Raw genomic sequence first — 23,619 nt, 5'->3', positions numbered from 1 at the left:
TTGCTCTTTGCAAACATTTAAAAAAAATCTTTATTGTTGAGGGTATTACAGATGTCCCCTCCTTTCCCTTTTGCCCCCACCATTTTTTAAATGGCTTTTAAAAAATCCAAATACTTTATTAAAGACAATGAAATGAAGGGTACTCAATGGTTTAACAGCCTCAGCTGTAAGTATAATATACTTTCTTCATAATCATGGTCCTAAGAGCTTGTTTTAAGAAAAACTGAATGATCTGAGTACCCAGTTCATTTCCTTAAAAGCCCCCGCCCCCCTTCCTATGCTCCTGCAACCCTGTTCGAGTTGCAGACTCCGAACTGAGTGTTATCAGCAGGATCTCAGACACACACAGATGTTTTCAGAGAAAGTACCTTTGGAGAAAAGGCTGCTGCTGCCTGAGCAAAACACGGCCACCTCCATGTGGTTTTGTGAGCCACGGACCTGTGCTACCTCTGTGACCTCACTGTCACCATGTTTGGCTAAGGGATATCATGAAATGCTGGCTGGCACTTCCCCTTTGCTAACAGTTATAAAGACTTCTCTCTGTCTTCAGGAGTCACAGTGTCACCCGAGTGATATGACAGAGTATAGCAAGCAATCACCCTGCCTGAAACAGAGGGCCTCACTGAGTTTTCTTTATTCGTGATGCACAGCATGTCCCCAAATTGGCTCCTGTCTCCGCCCGCCCCACTCCATCACTGACTGGAAATGTTTGTAGTCCTCAGGTTTCAACATATGAGAAGGGAAAAAAGAGCCAAAACCAAAAATCTACAGGTTTCCAGCTACTTTTGGATTTAATCTTTTATCTGTTGGGGGGGGGGGGGGGGAAGCACCCCATCCACTCAATGGCTTATCATTATAAGTTTCGCCTCCAGTTTGTTGGACCACGGGCACCCAGTTCAGGCATCAACAGTCTTTACAGAAACAGAGCTGTGGTCATATTCTGGGTCTGGGTCACAGTTTTTCCCAAATGAAAGATACAAGGGCATCATCAAAATGCAAAGAGAATTAAAGAAAGTATGTCCTTACCATTCCAACCCAATTTTTACATACACACAAGACAGAGTTAAATGAACCTGGTAAAACTCAAACTAGAGGAGTTTTCTTTGTGTATTTGTTGTTTTTTTTAATGAAAACTTCTGTGGAGGACACCCCCCCCTCCCCGTCCCCAGTACTGCCTTCCCAGGCGCAAAGGCCCAGCAAGTCCAAGGTGCAGTGGGAATGACAGCACCATCTGTGCCAAGAGCTGTGCTGAGGCTGTAAGTCACATCCTTATTGCTATATCCCACTAGTTTTCTACCCTTTTTATTTCACTTTATTCTGGGTGGTGGAGAGGATTGCGAACTTGGGAATGCTAACAAAAACCTCAAACTCAGAACAGCTCAGGAAGCCTCCTTCATTAAGCACTCTGCTAGTAAGGAATGGGTGACTCAGTCCTCAACAATGCCGCTGTCTTTGATGAGTTTGCAGCACGTGTTTATTTTTTCTGAAGGGAAACAGTATCTGCCCCACCTATAGCCTGAAGCTGTCAACTAACAGAGACCAAAGACAATATTGAAAAAACGAAACGAAACCAGAAATGTCAAAACTAAAAGTGCCTGGCAACAGATAAGAGTTTTTACAAAAATCAATTTTAAGGAATTAACAGCAATCTGATAAAGGTTTAAGATCTGTTTGTATTTAAAGTCCTTCAACCAGTAGCTAAATTTCAACCTCAATTAAAACCATCCGGTCAAGCTCATTATTGCAGAAGGCATGAAATTCGAATCCAGTGAAAAGTAAAGAGCTCAACTGTCACCCAACTTCCTGCTTGTGGAGGCCTGAGAGAGTTAAGGTAACTTCGGGAACAGCCTCCCAACCCACCCAAGAAGAATCAGCTTAGTTGTACTGTCTACCTTAATAACTGAGGGAAAAAAAGCCTTTTCTGGCAGTCAGTCAGTAATTATATTTTTATACACTCATTTTAAGTTACTGAATGACTTCCCAGGGTTACTGTTTGTGTTTTGAAGTTGTTTCTCCCCTCAACAGTGTTATGTTTGAAACTTTGGATTTGAAGTATCAGGCAAAACAGCTTTCAAACATTCTTACAGGAAACACTGTGAGCGCCCTGTCACAAAACCTCACCGCAAGTGAGATAAAAAGCAAACAGTTAAAGCATGTTCAACGTTCCTCCATTTTTAGAGAGCGACATAACCAATGTTCTCCCTGTTTTGAGATACCAGAGCTGTTTGGTGCAAACCTCAGCATTTTGTTGGAGTTAATAGCAAACTCAAGCCCCGTCTTCACTTGAACTTTGGCCAGATCGCTCAAATGACATTTCAGGATGGCTCCAGTGGACGGCGGCGGCGGCGACGGCGGCAGCAGCAGCCAATCCCCTGTTGCAGTTCCCCACTCTGACCCACCAGCTCTGCAGGGTTCTCTCCACCACTGCAGCGGAGCACTCTGGGCCTGCTGGCAGGACAGGACAAATGCCAGGAGGGAAGAGGCCTGTGTGAACGCTTCCCGCTCTGCTTGGTTCTGCGTAATGCCAGCCAAGACCTAACCTAACCCACCTCTGCAGGCTCATCTAGAACTGGGCCCCGAGCCAAGCCCAGCCTCTGAAAACTGCCTCGGAAAACTTACCCAGTGGCGCTTTCAGCCCTCGTGAGGAGGAAGGGCTGTTCTGGAGAGGCTTCTTGTTACCTTCCATTCACATAATTTGGTTGTGCTTCATTGCACACTTGCTACTGCAGGCTTACATCATGATTTGGGTCTGCCCACCAACTCCAAACATGCTCCATGTTTGGTCTTATGTAACATTTGCTACTACTGTAAAAAGCACTTGAATTACAAAGGTCCTGGCAGATCAACAGAAAACAAGGGGTGGAGTCTAATTTCATCTAATATGGTCACAGAAGGCGTCCTGGCTGGTGTAAATTACTCCTTCTATTTGAAAAGGCATCTTGCCAAAACTGGGGAAGATGAAATCTATAAATGTAACCTGCTAAAATTTGAATTATTCACACTCTAATTTTCTGAATACCTCTACACTGGCACTGCTACTACCAGGTATATTAGAAAATTCACACCATTCATTATACAATTTACATTTTAAGTCCCAGTAGACCTAGAAGTTTTAAAGTTATACATTTGTATAAATATCAGCAAGTCTTCCTCCACATTTTATTTCCTCATGATCTATACTTAAATAAATAAGTTTGTCATATCTAAGCACACCCTTTTTTCGTAAATCTAGACACAAAAATTTGAACCCATCTTCTGTGCATATTTATAAAATGTCAATTTCAGAAGAATACACACAGGGATGTTTCAGTCACTAGAAGATTAACAAAGCTGGATACCTTTTATATTCATAATCCAAAAAGTTCTCTAAATGGCTCTTTGTAAACAGTGTCTTCCTGGTTTAGCTGTTTCCCTATCTCAGTCCTATGATAGTACACTCTCCACATCACTACTTCCCCTCTTGTCAATCATCAAATCTTACTGTCAAACAGACATGGAAAAAATAGCCAACTGATCTGAGTTTTATGATAATAAAGGCTGCACACTTAAAACAGATTCAGATGCCTGATAGTTCAGAATGAACAACACTTTCAAATGTCAGGGAGGGGGGGGTATTCCTCTACAGAATCCCATCACCCCATGCAGAATATTTGGCAACAAGTCACAAATTACACATGTGGAAAAGATGTGGCCTGGAAGGGGTGGGAAAGGCTGTGAGACAAAGGAAATGGCTTCTATTAGACCAGACACGAATTCTAAATTGACGCTGAAACAAAAGTATAGCAGCCAGTCATAGCAAGCAGTCAGATCCTAACCATGGCAGCAATATTAAGATCCAGAGGGTTTTCTGAAACTACCCGCCCCCCCCCCCGCCCCAGATTTCTTACAGTCACATTCAAACAAACAAAACTATGTTGGCCCTTAAGAGACACTAGACAAACACAAGGAAAGAGCCACCAATGGTCTGAGAAGGATAGGATGAACAAATCTTTTAAAATTAGCAAAAATAAGAATTTTAGGTTAATTCACTGAAGGTTTTCTTAAGCTAGTAGGAAAAAATCCATTGCTGCACTGCCTGATTGCAACAGGTCTCAGCACTGCTCACTGCAGCCACCCACCTCCCCATGGGCAGCTGAGCCACCTTGATGCCATCAAATGCAGAAGGGAAGTGAGGTGAGAGGACATTCCCAGGCTAGGCCTCAGTTCCACAGCACTGCACCGTCAGACCTGACGCTGGCCTCCCTGCCGGCCTTCAGCACCAATGCTTGCTTTCTAATGGTCCCTTTTGTAGCTGGTGCCAGTGCAGTGGGGAAACAATCCTTCAGAGAACCAGCCAATCCATGACAGTTCTGGGAATGCAGACTTTCTGTAACCTGACAAGAACCAGGGTGAATTTCATCAAACATTCTTAAGTGCTACAAACACATGTCTACATTTAATTTCATATGTAAACAAGAGAGAAACAACTTACATTTACTTTAAGACCTACATCAAAAAAGTGATGAATGATAGTGCACTCCAGGAAAATATAATTTTGTGCAATATACACAAAATAAAAACTAGGCATAAAGCTCAAATTAACCTTTTAAACACACACATACACCCATCTCAATGTCCAGAGTAAAATATTTAAGCAAATACAGCTCTGCTCACTGCTTGGAAAGCACTGTTATTATTTTCTTCAAACCATTTCCCAATATCCTCTCCAAATAAAATTTCTATTGACACTGAATGCCCCAATGATGGCTCATATTAAGTATCCAGGTCTGGGGTCATGATCACATTTCTTATTTCTTATGAAAAAATAGACTATAGTCTAAAAAAAGACTATAGATTAAAATAACATTTTAATGACTAACTAATATCCATGCCTTACAGACCAAAACTTATACACATAGGCTGTGGTGTGGCTGGTGAGCACTCATCAGTTCTACTCTGGTTGCACAAAGGGAGTCCTGAACTGACACAAATTCTCCAGTGAATTAATGCACTGGAAGCCAACAAGCAGACCAGCTGCAGTCAGGAGGGCCGAGGGCTGGGGCTCAGGAGCGGCGCAGTCTCAGCACTTTCAGCTGTGCCGCCTTGGGCAGGAGACTTCTGTCCCCTGAGAAGCGCCGAGACCACCTTCCTACAGGGCTGTGTGAGGACTACAGGAGGTAACATGCGGAATGCAGTGCTCAGAACATCCTAAATGCTCAATGAATGTCAGCTTTTACCATGAGAAACAAGGAAACTGACGTGGACATCACCTGAAGAAAGGAAGAGTGAGACAGTGGTTCCATCAGAGAAATTAGTGAGGTCTCCAGCAAATCTTGGGATTTCCTAAATCAAATCCCCGAGAAGCCGGCAGAGGTGCCGCCTGGTGCTCTGCAGGGCGACAAACACGCCGTTGGCAGTTGGGCAATGCTGTGTTCCTGTCACTGGCGGCAGCCAGTTCTCCAGTTTACAGGAGCACAACACGTCTCCACTCACCCCACTCACTGTCACAGCAGGCCAGGCGAGTTATAATTGGCCTTAATTGGCACTTACAGGAGCTTTCACATTCCTTACCTGCTGCCAAGGAGCACTTGAAAGGGGGAGAAAGTATTTTCAAACTTAGAAATACCAAGCAACTCATTCAGCTGTGGGTCTGCTATCCACAATCAGATTAGCTTCGCCAAGAACTGTTGCTGTGTTATTACCCAGGATTTGTAGGTCCTCACCCTGGATAGGAGAGTTGGGCCATGAAGTCGAAATGGGCTCTTTCATGTAGGGGGCTAAGAGCACCCACAGCCTTCCTCTGGCTGCCATCATCTGACCTTCAGGGCTCAGTCACACTTCATGCTGTCCTCTTTCAACTGTTCCGATTGTTCAAAGGCAGACAAAGTATAACCTCATGGCCTGATTTATATAGGCTTTGTGTTAACCACAGTCTGACCTCAGCCCAGTCATTACTTGATACACATAGTGACACTGTTAAAAGGTGATAAAATTGCTTCGTTGATTTGGCTCCGTGGTTAGAGCATCGGCCTACTTACTAAAGGGTCCCAGGTTCGATTCCAGCCAAGGACACATGCCTGGGTTGCAGGCTCGATACCCCCCCGCCCCCCGCCAAGTAGGGGGCAGCCAGGAGGCAACCAATCAGTGATTCTCTCTCATCATTGATGTTTCTATCTCTCTATCCCTCTCCCTTCCTCTCTGAAATCAATAAAATTATTTTAAAAAATGTGACAAAATCACAATGAATGCGAGGAGGATAAAGAGATCTGAAATAAAACCGACGAAGTTTTGCACTGGCCCTTCAAGTAAAGGTGAGAACCCAGTCCTTTAGGAGACTACACATGCTGCAGAGAGGAACACCAGCATCACAGAACTAGATTTCTTCCCTGAAGGTAAATTCCACACAGAATGAATAGAAATTTTCCAGTGGTGTTGGGAAATGTGCCTGTAATTATTTAAATGAATATTTTTTAAAATCATCTCTTATTTTGAAAAAGCTCTGCCTCATCTACTAGTCTTACCTAATAATAGACAAACATGTAAATTGACCGTACCTCTGCTACGCCCACACCCAATCAGGAGTATGCAAATTAACCCGACAAAGATGGCGGGTTAGTTTGCATATGCAGGCGCCCAGTGGCCAGGCAGGGCGGGACGCCTGCTATGAGGTGGGGGGGGGGGGGGGGCGGGGTGGAGGGAGCTACAGGAGCAGTGCTCCAGCCAAGAGTGAGGACTTGCAGGCTCCCGGGCGGCCTGGGAGCAGGGACTTGGCGGCTCCCGGGCGGCCCGGCAGTGGGGACTTGCAGGCTCCCGGGCAGCTGGGAGCGAAGCCAGGGAAAGGAAGGCCTATTCTCGCACAAATATTGTGCAACGGGCCTCTAGTATATATATAAAAGCCTAAGCGACCTAAAGACCAAATGACGGAACGACCAAACAACTGGTTACTATGACGCGCACTGACCACCGGGGGGCAAACACTCAACGCAGGAGGTACCCCCTGGTGGTCAGTGTGCTCCCACAGCAGGAGTGCCGCTCAGCTGATGGACCTGTCCCAGTGGCCCACCAGCCCAGCAGCAGCCACTCACTCCCTCAGTAGTCCTGCAGGTCCAATCTCCGGAGAATGGGCCAGGCACAAACGGACTGGAGCCGCCTGCACGATCCCGACAGCACCACCGGACTCCTGGAAGTCGACCTCAGGCACCGTGGCCACTTCCCCTCCCTAGACACTCCGCAAGGAAGAAATGATATAAAAGCGGCCGCCAGGTGGCTCCCCACAACTGGCGCGAACATCAGTGGAACGGATCTGGATCCAGGGCCAGCAAGGGTGTCCCACTGCCTGCCCGGAGGGCCGATCACGTCCTGCCCTCCCCAACCCCCTCAGGACGGGCGCCAGATGCAGGGCTCATGACTGCCGAGCACTGCTGCTGCTGCTGCTGCTGCGGCAGCGTAAACCTCCCCCAGTCGCAACTGACTGGGCGCAAGCCTGCAGCAGGCGCAGTGGGACTGGGAAGAGCGGGAGCGGCAGGCAGGAGCGGCAGCTGGCGTTGGACTGCCGGTTTCAGCCTGATCCCCGCAGGCCACCCCGAGGGACCACCACCCATGCATGAATTCGTGCACTGGACCTCTAGTATCATTAATACTCAAACTTAGAAGCTACATGCCTCTCTGGTAGTAATACAGTTTGCACTTGTTAGAGAAATTTACTTCAAAGTCGGATTACAATTAAGCACATCTGTGTGCATGTGCCTATGTGTAAAATAATGTAAGAGGTTTTAGAAAAATAAATAAAACACCTATTCCTGGTGGTGATAATCTCAGACATGGCTAGTAGAGATATAAAGTCTTACAGCCTTTTGGGGAAACACTCTAACACAGTGGTTCTCAACCTTTCTAATGCCTCGACCCTTTAATACAGTTCCTCATGTTGTGGTGACCTCCAACCATAAAATTATTTTCGTTGCTACTTCATAACTGTAATTTTGTAAATATCTGTGTTTTCCGATGGTCTTAGGCTCTGGTTGAGTGGTCGACCCACAGGTTGAGAACCACTGCTGTAGAGCCTAAGACCATCGGAAAACACAGATATTTACATTACGATTCATAACAGTAGCAAAATTAGTTATGAAGTAGCAACGGAAATAATTTTATGGTTGGGGGTCACCACAACATGAGGAACTGTATTAAAGGGTCGCAGCATTAGAAAGGTTGAGAACCACTACTCTAATAGCAGCTATTAACAATGCAAATAAGTATCCTTTCTGACCCAGGAAACTCCATCCCATAGAGAAAAATCACCAGCAGTTGAGGGCATCCATATCAGGGTAGTTACTGCTGCTCTGTTCAGAGGTAAAAAACAGGAAACAAAGTTAGTGTCCACAGAGGGTGTGGCGGAGGAGGGCCTGCACAGCATACCTTAGAACTGTAAGCAACCATTAAAAAGAGGGAATTAGTGTTATCCTGGGATATGAATGGGTTTCCACGCAGTATTGTTGAGTAGAAAAAAAGCAGAAGTGTGCAGAATAGGATCCATTTTTTTGTGGGGTAGAATTATGACCCAAAGCCCCTGCTAATAAAACATGGGATTATATATGCCTGTACAGAGTTACAGCATGAGAAAAAAATGTAGAAGGATTGTCTACTAAGTTTCACATTAAGAATATAACAAATTACATAAATGGTTAGAGTAAAAGAGGCTGTTAGAGTTGGAGAAGGCAGGAGGCAGATGAGCCAATGAAAAAGAGAAAAGTCAATTTAAGTGAAAATAGGATGTTTGAGATTATTCTACTTGCATATCTATGTAAATATGTGTGTGTGTGTGTGTGTGTGTGTGCGCGCGCACGCGTCAACCAAAAAAATCCATAAACTAATTTAACAAGTTTTTGTTATAAAAAATGCACTGTGAGGAGAGCTGAAAAAAATTTAAACATTATGAAATTCTGGTAGGTTAACAAACAAGTTATTTTGATTAAGACACCCATTTCATTTGTTTGGCTAAGCAAACACATTCAATTAGCACAACTGAGCACAGAAAGAATCACACAGAAAAAGGCCTATTAGCCACACTGGCAAAACAACATCTTAACTTTCAAAAGTTCACTACAAATCCAGGATTATGAATTCTAACAACCTTTTAAAAATATCAAGCATAAGAAACACTGAAACAAATTCCATTCTAGAGTTTACTGTTGACCCTAGGAAACTACAAATCAAGAACTCTATCGTGTGTGATTGGGGGTTTAATGTTTGTATCTTAACTTCTTTTAAAGTAAGACAATTACCTTCTTTGATATCTCTGTCTGTCTCTCTCAAACTTTCAAACACACAAAGGAAAGGCTATACAATTTCTTTGAAGTTCAATTTGATAACTGTTGTCTTAAAAACAAAATGTAGAAGTAAACCTAAGATTGGGATTTTGCTACACACATTCTGGGATCAGGAAGGAAACAGCTAAATTTAGGCACTGCCCCCTTGCCCCAAAACCAGTGTGTTTCATGGGCTTGGACTAGATACAGCGGTCGCCAACTGGTGGTCCGAAAGGTTGGCGACCGCTGGTTTAAGGAAACCTTTGGAGCAGCGGTGGTCCGAGAGGTCCAAAGGGTTGGTGACCGCTGGACTAGAACATGAATGGAAGGTATTATGCCAGCCTGGTAGCAGGTGCTACAGCAAGCATGTCAAACTCGGGCCCACAACAAATATTTTTGCGGCCCAGCCAATATAATGGTATGTAAAAAATGTTTTAATAAAAATTTTGTAATTTAATTTTTACAATATCCTGTTATACATAATTATTAATAACGAACTACAACCTTCGCTAATGACTGATTACTATAATCGTGTTGCATTCATTTCCCTTACGTGCCTTATGCGCAGACGCACCATTTCTCTCCACTAATACCAGCAGCGAATATTTTAGCAGCCGATTGCCACGTCATTAGTCTTGGACTGACTTGTTTGGTGTGCACAACAGGAAATATTTTGCTTTCGGAGAACAAGAAAAATAGGTTTACTTGTGTTACGCTTATTTTTTTTTTAAATATATTTTATTGATTTTTTTACAGAGAGGAAAGGAGAGGGATAGAGAGTTAGAAACATCGATGAGAGAGAAACATCGATCAGCTGCCTCCTACACACCTCCTACCGGGGATGTGCCCGCAACCAAGGTACATGCCCTTGACCAGAATCGAACCTGGGACCCTTCAGTCCGCAGGCCAACGCTCTATCCACTGAGCCAAACTGGCTAGGGCATGTGTTACGCTTATTAATTTGTGCAGTTATTCAGTGTCTGGTAAGTTAATGTTCAAGAAAAAATATTAATTTTTATTAAAATGTTCTATTATTTTATGTTAACGATTACTCGTTTATTTCAGCCCTTTGTATTCAGCATGTCTCTATCGAAATAAACCTAAGTTTCTATGAAAACTGAAGCTTTTGTTTTTTTGCGGCCCACATAAACTTAAGCCTTGTTTATTTGGCCCGTGTTAGCCTTTGAGTTTGACAGGCTTGTGCTACAGCATAGGGAAGCGATGAAAACTCCCTCTCCTGGTCATATGTAATACCACAGCTTCACAGGGTTAAAATAACAGGTATGTATGTAATTTTAATAGTCAACATACAAATTAGTCTTGTGAAATGATTGTCAGGAAAAAAATCTTTTAGCAAATATAACCAAAATATGGTTTATATCCTAAAATGTCCCCTTTAAACTCTGAAGCTTAGCCACGCTTAATGATTTATACATGCAGCAGACAGGTCAAGAGCGGCACTGGTGAGTATTAGCAACTTATTTATTGGTGGTGCTAGGAAGTCACATTTTCACTGCCCCCTCATGGTGACATGAATCACAAATTACAATAGTTCGGTCAGTCACAGTCATACTAACCTGAAGGGCATCTATGACCAACATCCATGTGGAGAATACCTATACAGAAGTACTGACAGACATTCCCAAAGAAGGACCTAAAGCACTGTGTGTTATAATGCAATTCTAAAAATCTAAATGCCTGTCAGTAGGGGACTGGTTAAATTAATTTAAATACATTAATAAAGTGGAATAATAGGCAGTCTTTGAAAAGAAGGAAGTAGATAAGGGGTTAACTTCCAAAATAAAAAGGAACTCATACAACTTAACATGAGCAAAGAACCTAAATAGACACTGCTCCAAAGTAGTCATACAGAAGGCCAAGAGACATGAAAAAATGCTCAAAGTCATTAATCATCAGAGAGATGTAAATTAAAATGACAATGAGGTATCACCTCACACCTATCAGAATGGCTATCATCAACACATCAACACATCAACAAAAGACAAGTGCTGGCGAGGTGTGGAGAAAAGGGAACCCTAGCGCACTGCTGGTGGGAATACAGACTGGTACAGCTACTATGGAAAAACAGTATGAGTTTACTCAAAAAAAAAAAATTAAAAATGGAAGTGCCATTTGACCCAGAGATCCCACTTTTAGGAATATATCCTAAGAAACCTAAAACACCAATCAGAAAGAATATATGCATCCCTATAGCAGCATAATTTACAAAAGCTAAGATCTGGAAACAGCCTAAGTGCCCATCAGTAGATGAGGGGATAAAAAAGCTGTGGAACATTGACACCATGGAATACTATGCAGCTGTAAAAACGAAGGATCTCTTATCCTTTGAAGACAGCATGGAGGGATCTGAAGAGTATTATGCTAAGGAACTAAACCAGTCAGAGAAAGATAAGTATCACATGATCTCACTCATGTGTGGAATCTAATGAACAAAATAAACTGATGAAAAAAACAGACCCAGAGACATAGGAGCATGGAACAAACTATCTAATCTCAGAGGGAAGACAGGAGTAGAGGGGTGGGGAGAGATTAACCTGGGGAACTTATATGCATATATGCATAGCCTATGGACCCAGGCGAAGGCCTGGGAGGGGCGGGTGTGGGGTAGAAGGGGTCAATGGGAAAAAAGGGGGGGACATCTGTAATACCTTCAACAATAAAGATAAATTTTAAAAAATAAAAAGAAAGAAGTACAGTAATATGTGTTAACATGGAAAAATAAGGCACTGTTTATAACAAATCTAATTTTTCATGTGTGTAAGAAAACAAGAAGTATTCAGCCAAATACTGTTTTGCTCAGCCAGGATTGGAAAGCTTCCCAGGGTACATGGTAAACTGTACCCCTGAAAAGTAAGGTGGAGAAGCTTTATTCATTCTGATTGCATAGTTATCCTCCTGTTGTGGGTCACTTTTTAAAAAATGTTTTTATTGATTTTAGAGAGGAAGGGAGAGGGAGAGCGAGATGGAAACATCAATGACAGAGACACATCAGTCAGCTGCCCACTGCACAACCCTTACCAGGGATCGAGCCTGCAACCTGGGCATGTGCCCCAACCAGGAATTGAACCGGCGACCTCTTGGCGCATGGGACGACGCCCAACCAACTGAGCCACACTGGCCTTACTTTCTTATTTATTTTTTAAAAATTTAATTGATTTTTGGAGAGAGAGGGGGAGAGGTGGCGGGGTGGAGAGCAAGAGCAATGTGAAAGAGAAACATCGACTGGTTCCCTCCTGTACTCGCCCTGACCTGGGATCGAACCCACAACCTAGGTATGTGCCCTGACCAGGAATTGAACCCAAGACTTTGGTGTACAGCTAGGGTGGTTAGTTGTTTTTTTAAAACAATGTATATTACTATTGTTAATAATAATAAAAAATATATGTGTTTTTGTTTCTTTAATCAGCAAGATTTTGTTACCCAAATGAGAGCATAAGAAATCCCAGGAAAGTGTACACATCCTTTTTTGTTTTCTAGCTTATGTGACTAAATTACTGTTCCACTACAAAAAACTAAACAAACAAACAAAATCTCAAAAGAATAAAAGACACCAAAGTTTGACATCTCTGCAATAATTATTTTCTATTCCTAGAATCTTTAGGGGGGGAAAGCCCACATACAAATTGAAAGAACCCTGTGATCCGCAAGCTAAGTAAATTCATCCAGTTGCTTGAGCCAAAAACTCCATGAGTCATTCCTCAACCTTTCTTTTCCCATATCGGTCATCAGTCCAACAGCAGGCCCTGCTGGCTTTCTATTTCCCTGCTGATTCCTATTCCATCCACACCTCAGGCTCTGCTGCAACAATCCAGCTCTCACCTGGCCTAGTGCAACACAGTCCCAGCTCCCCTGCGTTTAATAGACCAACCTGAGTCAGATCGAGACACTTCCTTGCTCAAAGCCCTCTGGTGATTTCACCTTGCCTACGTAGTCCAATCCTGATTCCTTTTGTGGCTTGAAGGGCGCAGAATCCTCTGGCCCCAGCCCTTCTTTCTCCAACCTTAACCTGGACCCCTCTCCTTGCACACGGCTTTTGTACCTCCTCACTGGTCTTTCTGCCAAATCCATTTCCACCTCCGATCTCTGCACTTCCGGTGGAACACAGGTCCTCCAGATCTTCAAACGTGGGCTCTGGTTCATCATGGGGCTTAAATACCAACTTCTCAGAGAGGCTTTCTTTGACTACCCTTATCTAAAGTATCTTTCTGCAGCCATTCTTTCTCACATTATTCCTAGCATTTATCACTATCTGAAATAATCTTATTTTACCTGATTTTGGCTTTCTTTTGCCACCCGCCCTAAACAGAATATAAGCTGCATGAAATCAACGACACTGCTTTTCTAGTTCAGTAGAGAGCAATGCCGAGGACAGCAGTACTCAATAAATACTTGTTAAATACACAGATAACATCATTGCCAGTTAGTTTTTAAGAAAACCTCAAAGACACATAGATAAGAAAGGCACAGATTTCAGTATGAGAAAAAAATCAATACATTTTATAACTAGAAATGAAAACGTTGCTCCTACAAATGATATAAATAACACCATTATAAAGTGCCTGCTTATTACACAACAGGAAAAAAGATAAAGTTATATTAGCACTATTTGGCTTACGGCAAAGAAAATCTGAATTCACTGCATTCATTTTACATCATGCTGTTGAGTGACAAGGAGCTTCGGTCAAATGGTCAACTGGGTATTTCCTTCGAGAGTTAAAGTAGCTTCCACCTCGACACGGTTCACATTTTGATGTGCCTGCTCTGGTTAGCTCCCTTCCCTGGCTCAGCCCCCAACTGCTGCAGGAAGGCCTGGCAAGGTGTTTCTGAAGCAAAAGAGCCAAGTATTTTTTGGCTCTGTAACAAGTTTCAACCTTTATACTGACTGCAGAAATAAATATGCCAACCAATTCTCTAAAGAAGCTACAAAATGTTATGAGGCTGTAACAAAAAGAGGAGGAGTTTGGCTTTGACTAGCTACTATGATTTAGGGTTAAATAAAGTAGGAGAACACTCTGAAGAGAAATCCAAGGATTGGATTACATCAAATATCTACCTACTATCATTATGTCTTTGAATTACTAAGTGTTCTCTCTGAGATAATGGGTTAACAATGCTGACCCAGCTTACTCTAAGCAAAATTAAAATTCTACCAGAGCTAGAACATATCACTAGGATAGCTTTGTGACAAGTGACATTCATTACATCTTCTCTAGATTTTCTTTTAACTCCATACACAAGAGAAATAGATATGAGTTGTCAAAAAACCTGCCCTAGTATATTAAAATTCTTTTTAATTTATTGATCCAAGAGAAAGAGTGAAGAGAGAGAGAGAGAAAAGAGACATTGATTTGCTGTTCCACTTATTCATTGATTGCTCTTTGCATATGCCCTGACTGGGGATTGAACTCACAACCTTGACTTACCTGGATGATGCTCTAACCACTGAGCACCGGGCCCAGGGTACCCTGGTACATTTTATCTGTATGAATGAAATTTAATTTAGGAGTTTTATCTGTAAACTGGGAATAAAACCATCCATTCAGTGGGTCCCTAAGAATAGGAAATGAGGTAATACATGCACTTTGTAAATCATCAAGTGCTATTAAAAATTATTATTAGCCTCTGAAATTTTAAATGAATGCCAATGCTAAAAAGATTAACTATCACTGATGTTTCAAAGTAGAAAATACCTAGATTATAAAAATATAGTGGCCCTGCTGGGGTAGCTCAGTTGGCTATAGCATCGTCTTGATATACCAAGGTTGTGGGTTCAATCCCCAGTCAGGGCACGTACAAGAATCAACCAATGTATCAACAAAAGGACTTCTCTCTCTCTCCTTTGCTCTCTTTCTCCCTAAAATGAATAAATAAAATATTAAAAAAAATTTTTTTTAATTTAGTGGCCAAATTTAGCTAGCATCCTGGAAAAAAAAACCAACATTTTTCTTTATCCCAAAACAAAGTTACTAAATAGCCAAATAAAAGAACTCATTCAAAAGACCTAAAGCTGTTAGTCCATGTAATCAATCAGATGGCAAAAAATGGAGGTCATTATGTATTAAATAGTACAACCTCTGCTTTGTGATGTAGGTTAGCTTAATTCCAGGATGGCAGTCACTGCTCAACTGTGTTAAGTGTCAACAGGAGGAATCAGCATTTTGCCAGAACCAGCCCACTGGACCTCACAGAGTAAGACTCAGTTTGCTCTTATGCTACTGTTCTTTAAAACCAATTAATTAGCTTTAAAAGTATGAGCAGTTTCTATTTACTCATCCTCTGATAAAAAGGACATTTTAGATAAATAGAACTTAATGCAAGTGGAGAAAAACTATAACATTGCAGCGGTGTTTCTGCTAAAGCTACTTTCACAATGTTATGGAAAAGCCACATTTATGACATCCCTCCCTGTGAGCAGAAGTCTGAGATGGGGCAGATGTTTTCTGAGGCCAGATTCCAATGCCACTGACAGCAACTGGTAGAGGCTCAATATATAAAATCAATAGAAAAATGGTAAGGGGTGTTTATCTATATTCCTTTTGCAGAACAACATGAGATTTGAGGATTCTGCTTCCTAGGTGTGGTATTTGCTAGGGCTAAGGTTGGCCCTCAGTGGAGAGCTCCCTAAATAGGAAACCAAATCCAATAGCTGATGTTTCCCAAAACGCTGAGTAGCTATCACTCCCCAACTTTAATAACATTAAATTGCAAGCAAAAAATTACCCCCTTTCCAAATTTCTTTCAGTTCTTCTGATAATATCACACTAGCACATGGATTTCAACAAAGAGAGCAGGCCTAGGGCTCTGAGCTGGCACTAGCAAGAGCATCAAAGAATTTAATCATCTTTTCACTGTGTTTAGTTTTGTACCTACCATCTATCTAGGGCAAGCAACATTAATTTTCCGGTTGATTGTAGTAAGGTTTTCTTCATAAAATATTTATTTAAATAGAACTGATTTGATTTAAAGAAAAATATTAAGTGGAATTAAGTAGGCAAGTCATAAAGATGGAACCCAATGGATTAAAATTGAGAAAAGGTGGCAGAGGCACCTGTGACTTCGAAGGCCTTGCTTTGGGACTCAGGGCTAAGACAAAAGGTGAATCAGTGGGTCAGCCTGACTAATATGAGACAAAATACTTCAATGGCTGACATTCGAGCTGGGTTTCAATTAATTACAGAGATTTTAATTATGGCACCTGTCCAAGCTGAATTAACACTACTCACTTATTTCACCCAGATAAAGATCACCCCATGTCTGCATAAGAAAGGTTGAGAGAGACGGAGGTACTCTTCATAAGCACACTCGAAGAGAATCAGCAGAGCGCAGAGCACTTGGAGCTTATCAGAATCACCCAGGAAACTCTTTCAACCCCAGAGGCGCCCACAAGTCATCAGTTGGTCCTACCGCTTCAGATCCACAGTAAATGTATATAAATAGGACTACACATTTTGTGCTATTCAGTAGCAAATTTAGGCCCAACAAATTTATCACTAACTGATTAGCTGAGATTTCCAACTTAGGTGTTTCTGGCCTTAGGAATTTCACCATCTCAGCCCTTCTCCATACTACAAGTTTTAGAGACAACGTGCCATTTCCAGCATATAATACAAACAGTTAAAAATCAGTTTCTCTTGAGTGCGGACCTGTGTTAGTCTGACTCAACAATCAGACTATGTGAAACTGGAAATGCCAAAATGACACTACCTCACTCACCATCATTGCTCACATGGAAATCCTGGTTAACTGTTAACTCCCAAAAAGGCAGCTTAGCTAGCAAAAAAGTATGTGGCCTCTTACTACTCTGGATAATAAGTTGCTCACCAATTCAGAGCATTACCACCAACATCAATTGGTTTACAAGTCTCGCTGAATGGTAGCTTTCTTCCCTGTGCTGGCAGCAGCGGTTTTAAAGTTACTGCCTGTTGGATTTTGAAGCAGCTGCTTCATTTGTTCATAAAAGTCACAGGGATAAATATCAGCAATACATGAATTCACAGAAGACTGCCCACACATTTTCATCGAAAGATAAGAAAGCAGAATCCCTCCCTTGGCAGGTATGGGTTCTTCCTAATATGTAAAAATGGACTGCCACAGCCATTGGAAAAGATTCTGAATTTGAAAACCTTTTTCTGGTGTTAACTTTGGGAAGCAAACGAGTAAGAATGAAATTACAACGAAAAAAGAATGGGTTTCCAAATTACTTTTTCCTATTATAACCCCTGTCCCCCAAGACAAAGGGACACTGACAGCCTTGGAAATAGGTTCCTGGTTCTAGGAGCATGCCCACATCTCCTTCCCTCCAGGCGAGGAGGTATCACTCCCAAGCCACTCCAGGGGCACCACATGGTGCCTCCCTCCACTCCTGCAGTTGTCCCCAAACCCTCACACCTATCCATCTACAAACCTCCTGCTTATTCCATCAGCCTTTTCCTTGGCTGCTGCCTCAAATATGGAATTCCTTCCACATATCCCAGCTGGATTCTGCACTTGGTCATCATCTTTCTGCCAAGGATTCTTCTCTCTCCTACAATTTTAATATTTTCCTTGCCACTAGAGGGACCAAAGTGCCCTACCCAGTGGCTTTATCAATCACATCTCTTGAGGAGCCACAGAAGGCATTTGAGTGTGTCAATCTCGAATTCACACCTGCTCATTTACACATTTCAAGTTAACACAATTCCTTTGTCATTCAAAAGTATCTTATTAGAAGACACTGTGTGTACTAGGTACTGTTAGAGAAAAAGGGTAGAAATATGATTTTAAGACCCTCCCTATTCCCGCCCCCTGCTAAAGAGAGACAGAGGAAAATAAAGAAAATCATCTCCATAAAATGTGCTGTAACAACTGTGTGAAGGGTTTCTGGAAGAGGGGACCAAAAAAGTTCCTTTTCTGCCTGAGGATGTTCTGGAAGAGGCTACATACACCTTTAATGGGCCTTGATCTAAACTGCAGTTTTCACACTCCCCTCTTTCCCACCTCACTCCCAATCCTCTCTGCCCCTTAATCCCGAAGGGCCACTAAACTGCATCACTGGCGCTAAAAAACCTGTAACAAGTCTCCCCTAGCACATCAAGGCCAGAGGTGTCTGATGGGCACTGAGGCTGTCCCTGCCTTTGCACAGAGATCTTGCACATATGGGTACATCAGCTCCAGCCAAAGGAGACTCTATACAGTACATTCTAGACAGCCTGGAATTTCCTGCTTCTGCACTTGCTCATATCACCCCAGGTGCCAACCAGGGGCCACCAAATATGGCTGTTCAGTACACAAACCGTGCAGCTCTAAGTGGCAGCACTGTTTATACCCATCATGATACTTCCCATTTTAGGGGATTATGGGTGATTTTTAAAAAGTGCTTTCTACATTTTCCACAATGAACAGGTATTATATGTTTAAAAATTGAGGGGGGAAATTGCACATGGGAAAAAGAATCCATTCTACTCTTCAGAATAGCCTACTGTAAGGCTCTTTTCTCTAAGAAGCCTTCTGTGAGTTACTCAACAAGAAGCAATCTGTGCTCTTCCTATTCTTAACACCGTGGACTGTTTTATGACTTCAGACACACGCCTTCCTGTATCCACATACAGCTGTACCTTTATTTCTCTCTGACCTATTATGTGTCAGGCATTGTATAAGGAGTTTTACACATGTTGTTTCATTTAATCCTCACAGGGAACCTCTGAGGTTTCTATTACCATTCCCCCATTATAACAAAGGAAGCCAAGGTTGGAAGACTTGTTCAAAGCAAAGAACTAGCCTATGGTTCTTGCAAGTTTAAAAACAGTCTACTGGATTTTAATTTAAATCCAGGCTTCAAAATCCTAACTCTAAAATACTTGCCAACTGACTAATTGCTTCTCCAATACCTTCTCAATTGCCTCTGAGATCCTTAAGCAGGAAGACAATATCTTATTCATCTTTGTACTCACTCTCTGTGCCCACCCCAGGGCCTCATCCAGAAGCAGAAACTCAAAGAACCTTCTTACGATTACATAAAATATTTACTCCTTGGGAAAAAATGGTGGGGATGTTGATTATGATGGTATGACTCTTAAACAACTGTTGTCCCGACAGCAAGCTCTGAAGGTTCTAGCATTAAAATGTATCTCAAAGCTCTGCTGTCTCCCCAGCTCTATTGCCCACCTAAGCCTTAGTCTATTATCATCTCCTGCTTGTGACTACTCTCCCTGCTTCCACTCTTCTCTCACATGTATAAGTGCGGTGGGCATATGTTACTCCCACAAAACCATCCAATATCCCACAAGCTGCTTCTTACTCTGGCATAGAAGCTGTGCATGATCAGGGTCCCTGCTTGTAAGGCCAGACTTCTCTAGTCTCTACTTCCTTCCACTAACCACCCTGCAGCCACACTGGCCTTCTTCAGGTTGTGCACCGGCTCTTCTCTCTGTATTGAATGCTCTTATTCCAGGTGGTCACATGGAGGCTTCCTCATCACTTAGGGTTCAGGTCACCAGGGGTCACCTCCTCAGAGGCTTTGCTTAAACACTATCAAAGAAGGACCCCCACTGAGGTATTCTCAGTCTGGAGCTTGCATTTGTGGGAGTGAGGAAAATGAGGAAGAACCTGCAGTTATTTTAAAATGTTTCTCGTTAGTTTTGCCTATTTCTCCAGCAAGAGTTTAAACTCCACAGAGGTAGGAATCATACTACAAGGTGGGTATTCAAATACTTCTGAGTTTTTAGTGAACCAAACTGAACTTTATGATCAGAATTTTATTTTAATCATGTTAGGTGGCATTCTGGCAATGCAAAAGAACCTTATTTGTATCCTTTCGTGACTAAACACCCAGATAACAGGCTTGGAGATTGAAGCCCAGGGATGGCTCAGGGGGTGCATGAAACCTCATGTCACAATGCATCATTCTAAGTATGTATGTAATTTTGATAGGGAAGATGTCATGGCTTCAACTCATTCACAAATTAGAACATAACAGTAAGTTAAACTTAGAACTACTGAACTTGGAAATTTCAAACTCACATTTCCTTAAAACAAAAACAAAAAAGCCTTGTCTCCATATTGGGAGTATATTTATAATTTTACCAACCTCTAAATTCCCAACTTCAGGATCTAGAAGGAAACAAACCTTTCACTATACTGATGCAATATTTCTAAAGAGATTTTATAAAATACATTTTCTTGTATAATTTCAATAAAAATCAGAAAATGCACACCACTTACAATAAAATTCAGAAAATACTCAACATCTGACAGGCATTAACCCATTCAATGAATTAGAAAGCCTACCTCCTGACAGGGGAAGGGATTATATTCCACCTGGGCTATGGCTGGCCTTCAGTTTTTAATCCTGCTTTACCTTTTACCCTCTAATAATGATTTTTAAATGATTAAGCACTTACCATAATGGGATTGAAATGCCTGTGGTTTGACAACCTGATTGCAGTCGTTACACACCACCAAGTAGAAATCATCGTGGGCTGGACAGAGACCAAATATTGGCATGTCTGCAACAAAGACAGAGAGCATCACTCACTCCTCTGATCAATATGAAACTATGTGGGGTGGCAATACTTTCAAAAGGAGCTGCCTTAAGATAAAGTGCACCAGGACAAATGTTACTCCAGTTTAAAAGTAACTGATGTGACACACCAGGATTATTAAGAAAGAAATCAAATCAGGCTTACAGAAACACTGTTATAAAGGGTTAAAATAAAATGCACCCTCAAACATCAGTATCTGGTAAAAGGGACATATCTATTGAAATGCAAACAATAAATACATGTGTACAATAAAGAACTTTAGATGAACTCTACTCAGGGTTACTGGAAAGAATTTGCAACCATATAAAATGCTTAACTATTCACAAAGCTGAACCACCTAGTGGTTTTATTTAACTCTGCCTTCTATTCCAGCCACTGGTCTCTGAGTTCTATGAACAGTTAAGAAAGGAAGCAGAGGTTTCACTGAAGAGCAAAACTGCTGGTTTCATCAGTATGCAATACAAAAGTAATATCTGTATATACTTTTCTCGGGTCACAACAACCTCTAGTCCGTTTGCTTACAAACTGATGCCACTAGACAAACAGAACTTCAGTACAAACACAGCATTTCATACAATAACCTCAGTTCAGTTACTAGGACAAAATAAGAAACAAGTTGGACTTTTTACAGTAAGAAGTTTAAACTTAATTAAGACAAATGTAAAATTCAATTATCTTCCTATGCATGAACTGAAAGTAACTTATAATACTGATAATATATAGGGGTTGGCAAAAGTAGGTTTGAAATTGTTTATATGGAAAATACAATAATTAATGAATAGTAATAGAATAAACTGTTTCACGTCTCACAACTGTAAACCTACTTTTGCCAACCCCTGTATGGTTAACTGACCATGAACAATTAATTAACAGCAATCTAGGGAACAGGGCTAACAGTTCAGATCCAGAATCTAAATCTTTTAAATATTTTAAAATTGATGATTTTAGACAAGTATTTTATACTATATGTACTATTTATAATATCTGCAATGAGTGGATAATCAGTACATTTCAATTAGGCAAATATTTTAATAGACCAAGTTTAAAGGGGGTAAAAGATCTAAAAAGCTGATAAGCATCTGCTTTCTTTCTCATAAGATTTAATTTAACACTTTCTCCAGATTGGGTGATCTTGGTGGTATTAAAGGAGAAAATGTCCTGAAGAGATGTAAAGTGATGATAATCTCTAACATAAAATTACTAATCTAATATCAGCACATGGCTATAGCTGAAGTTTTCTTAAACAACTTCTATCACCCTCAAGTGCAGAGATTGCTGGCTATGAATCTGAAAAATACCAGGAACCAACATGATCCTGCGATGCAGCAGCACTGAGCAGCTTCAATGTGCTGCCATCTCATTCTGTCCTCACAGCTGCGGAGGTAGATACCATTGTAAGCCCACTCTGAAGAGGAGGAAACTGATTCACAGAGAGGTGCAGTACTTTGTTAAGTCCAGAGCTGGGATTCAATTCTGACACTGCAATGGCTTGGTTTTGGTCCCTTGAAGAGCAGAGGAATATGATTTCTAGAAATTCCTTCCAGATTCCAACTCCAATAGTTTGAAATGTCAGGGCTGAACACCTTGATGCATAAACTGATTAGATAACATAAGTCTAATAGACTGCTGACCTCTTTGACTAAGCTTAATAATTTAATGAAAAATAAGAGCCAAACAATGTGCTATTTTCCATGAAAGCATGCCCACATTGAATCAAAACTAGAACATGCAGGGGAAGAGGAAAGGTTATATCCATGCAATGATCAACATGTAACAAGCCATTTTCCATAGCTATAGTTTCTTGACATGACATTTCATTTTTAAAAATAAAAATTCAAAGTAATTTACCTTAAGTTCTATATACCCCTGTACTAAATGCCTCCAATATAGGATAAATAAAAAGGAAAATATAAATTACAGAAATGGTACAACATTCATAATTTATAGCTAAAAAGTATGAAATGTCTATACATATCAAATCACCAATTTCATTAGATTAATTTTATTAATCAAATAGTAGTTAAAACAGCATTAAATCATGTGGTCTCAGTTTAGATTTAGGCCTCTGTGATGTGCTCGTTTTTGTGGCTCCCCACAGCACTCAATGTCAAACAATGCTGATTAAAATATATCTCTCTGCCAAATACCAGATACTTCCGGGGCTAGGCACCCTCCTCCCCCCCCCCCCCCCCCCGCTTTATAAATAAGGAAATTTAAAAAAATTAAAAGGGGTACCAACCCTTTCCAATCATAGAAATTTAATTGGCCACGATGACTCTGTAGAAAATTGTTCGTTTTTGCTTTGACTCCATTGATACCTTTGTTAGACTCAGAAACACTAATAAAAAGAAAAGGGTGGGGGTTATTCCGTAAGGGACCAGGAATCTATACTTCTGTAAAAAATTCAATTTCCTCAATAACAAGATCATTTGCAATTGATGATGACAGTAATGATGATAACCATAATGGCAATGAGACAGGCTGGAAAATCAGGACATGAATAGGAAAACTGAGACAGATAGCTAAACAGCAGTTTGCAGCCATCTAGTAAATCCTATCTTCCCTAAACCAGACACTTAAGAGCAAAAGGTTTGCACTTCTCCTCCCCAACCAGAGAGAGGGTAAATAGCTTAAATCACCCTACTTAGGGAGACAGATAGCAGAAATCCAATTAAGTACCACTTGCCAACCACACCCAAAGAGAGATGAAGTTAAGAGAATAAATCTCATTTTGGTACATCTGCATAAAGCTGATGAATAGTCTACTGAGATCCTTCCCCAAGACCTCTCCTAAACAC

At 41.4% G+C, this 23,619-nt stretch overlaps 1 protein-coding gene across 1 annotated transcript in view; it reads right to left on the bottom strand.

The window, feature by feature from the left end:
• Positions 1-23,619, bottom strand: part of ATXN7 (ataxin 7) — a 125,588-nt gene that overhangs the window by 47,869 nt on the left and 54,100 nt on the right. Inside the window, exon 4 of the mRNA XM_054729486.1 lies at positions 20,681-20,785. Coding sequence (XP_054585461.1) covers positions 20,681-20,785 — 105 coding nt within the window. The remainder of the gene's footprint in view (positions 1-20,680; positions 20,786-23,619) is intronic.

The sequence above is a fragment of the Eptesicus fuscus genome, chromosome 18 (genome assembly GCF_027574615.1).
Source record: "Eptesicus fuscus isolate TK198812 chromosome 18, DD_ASM_mEF_20220401, whole genome shotgun sequence".
In the NCBI taxonomy this organism is placed as follows: Eukaryota; Metazoa; Chordata; class Mammalia; order Chiroptera; family Vespertilionidae; genus Eptesicus; species Eptesicus fuscus.
The sequence above is the reverse complement of the archived record's forward strand: the minus strand, read 5'-3'. Positions and strand labels throughout refer to the sequence as shown.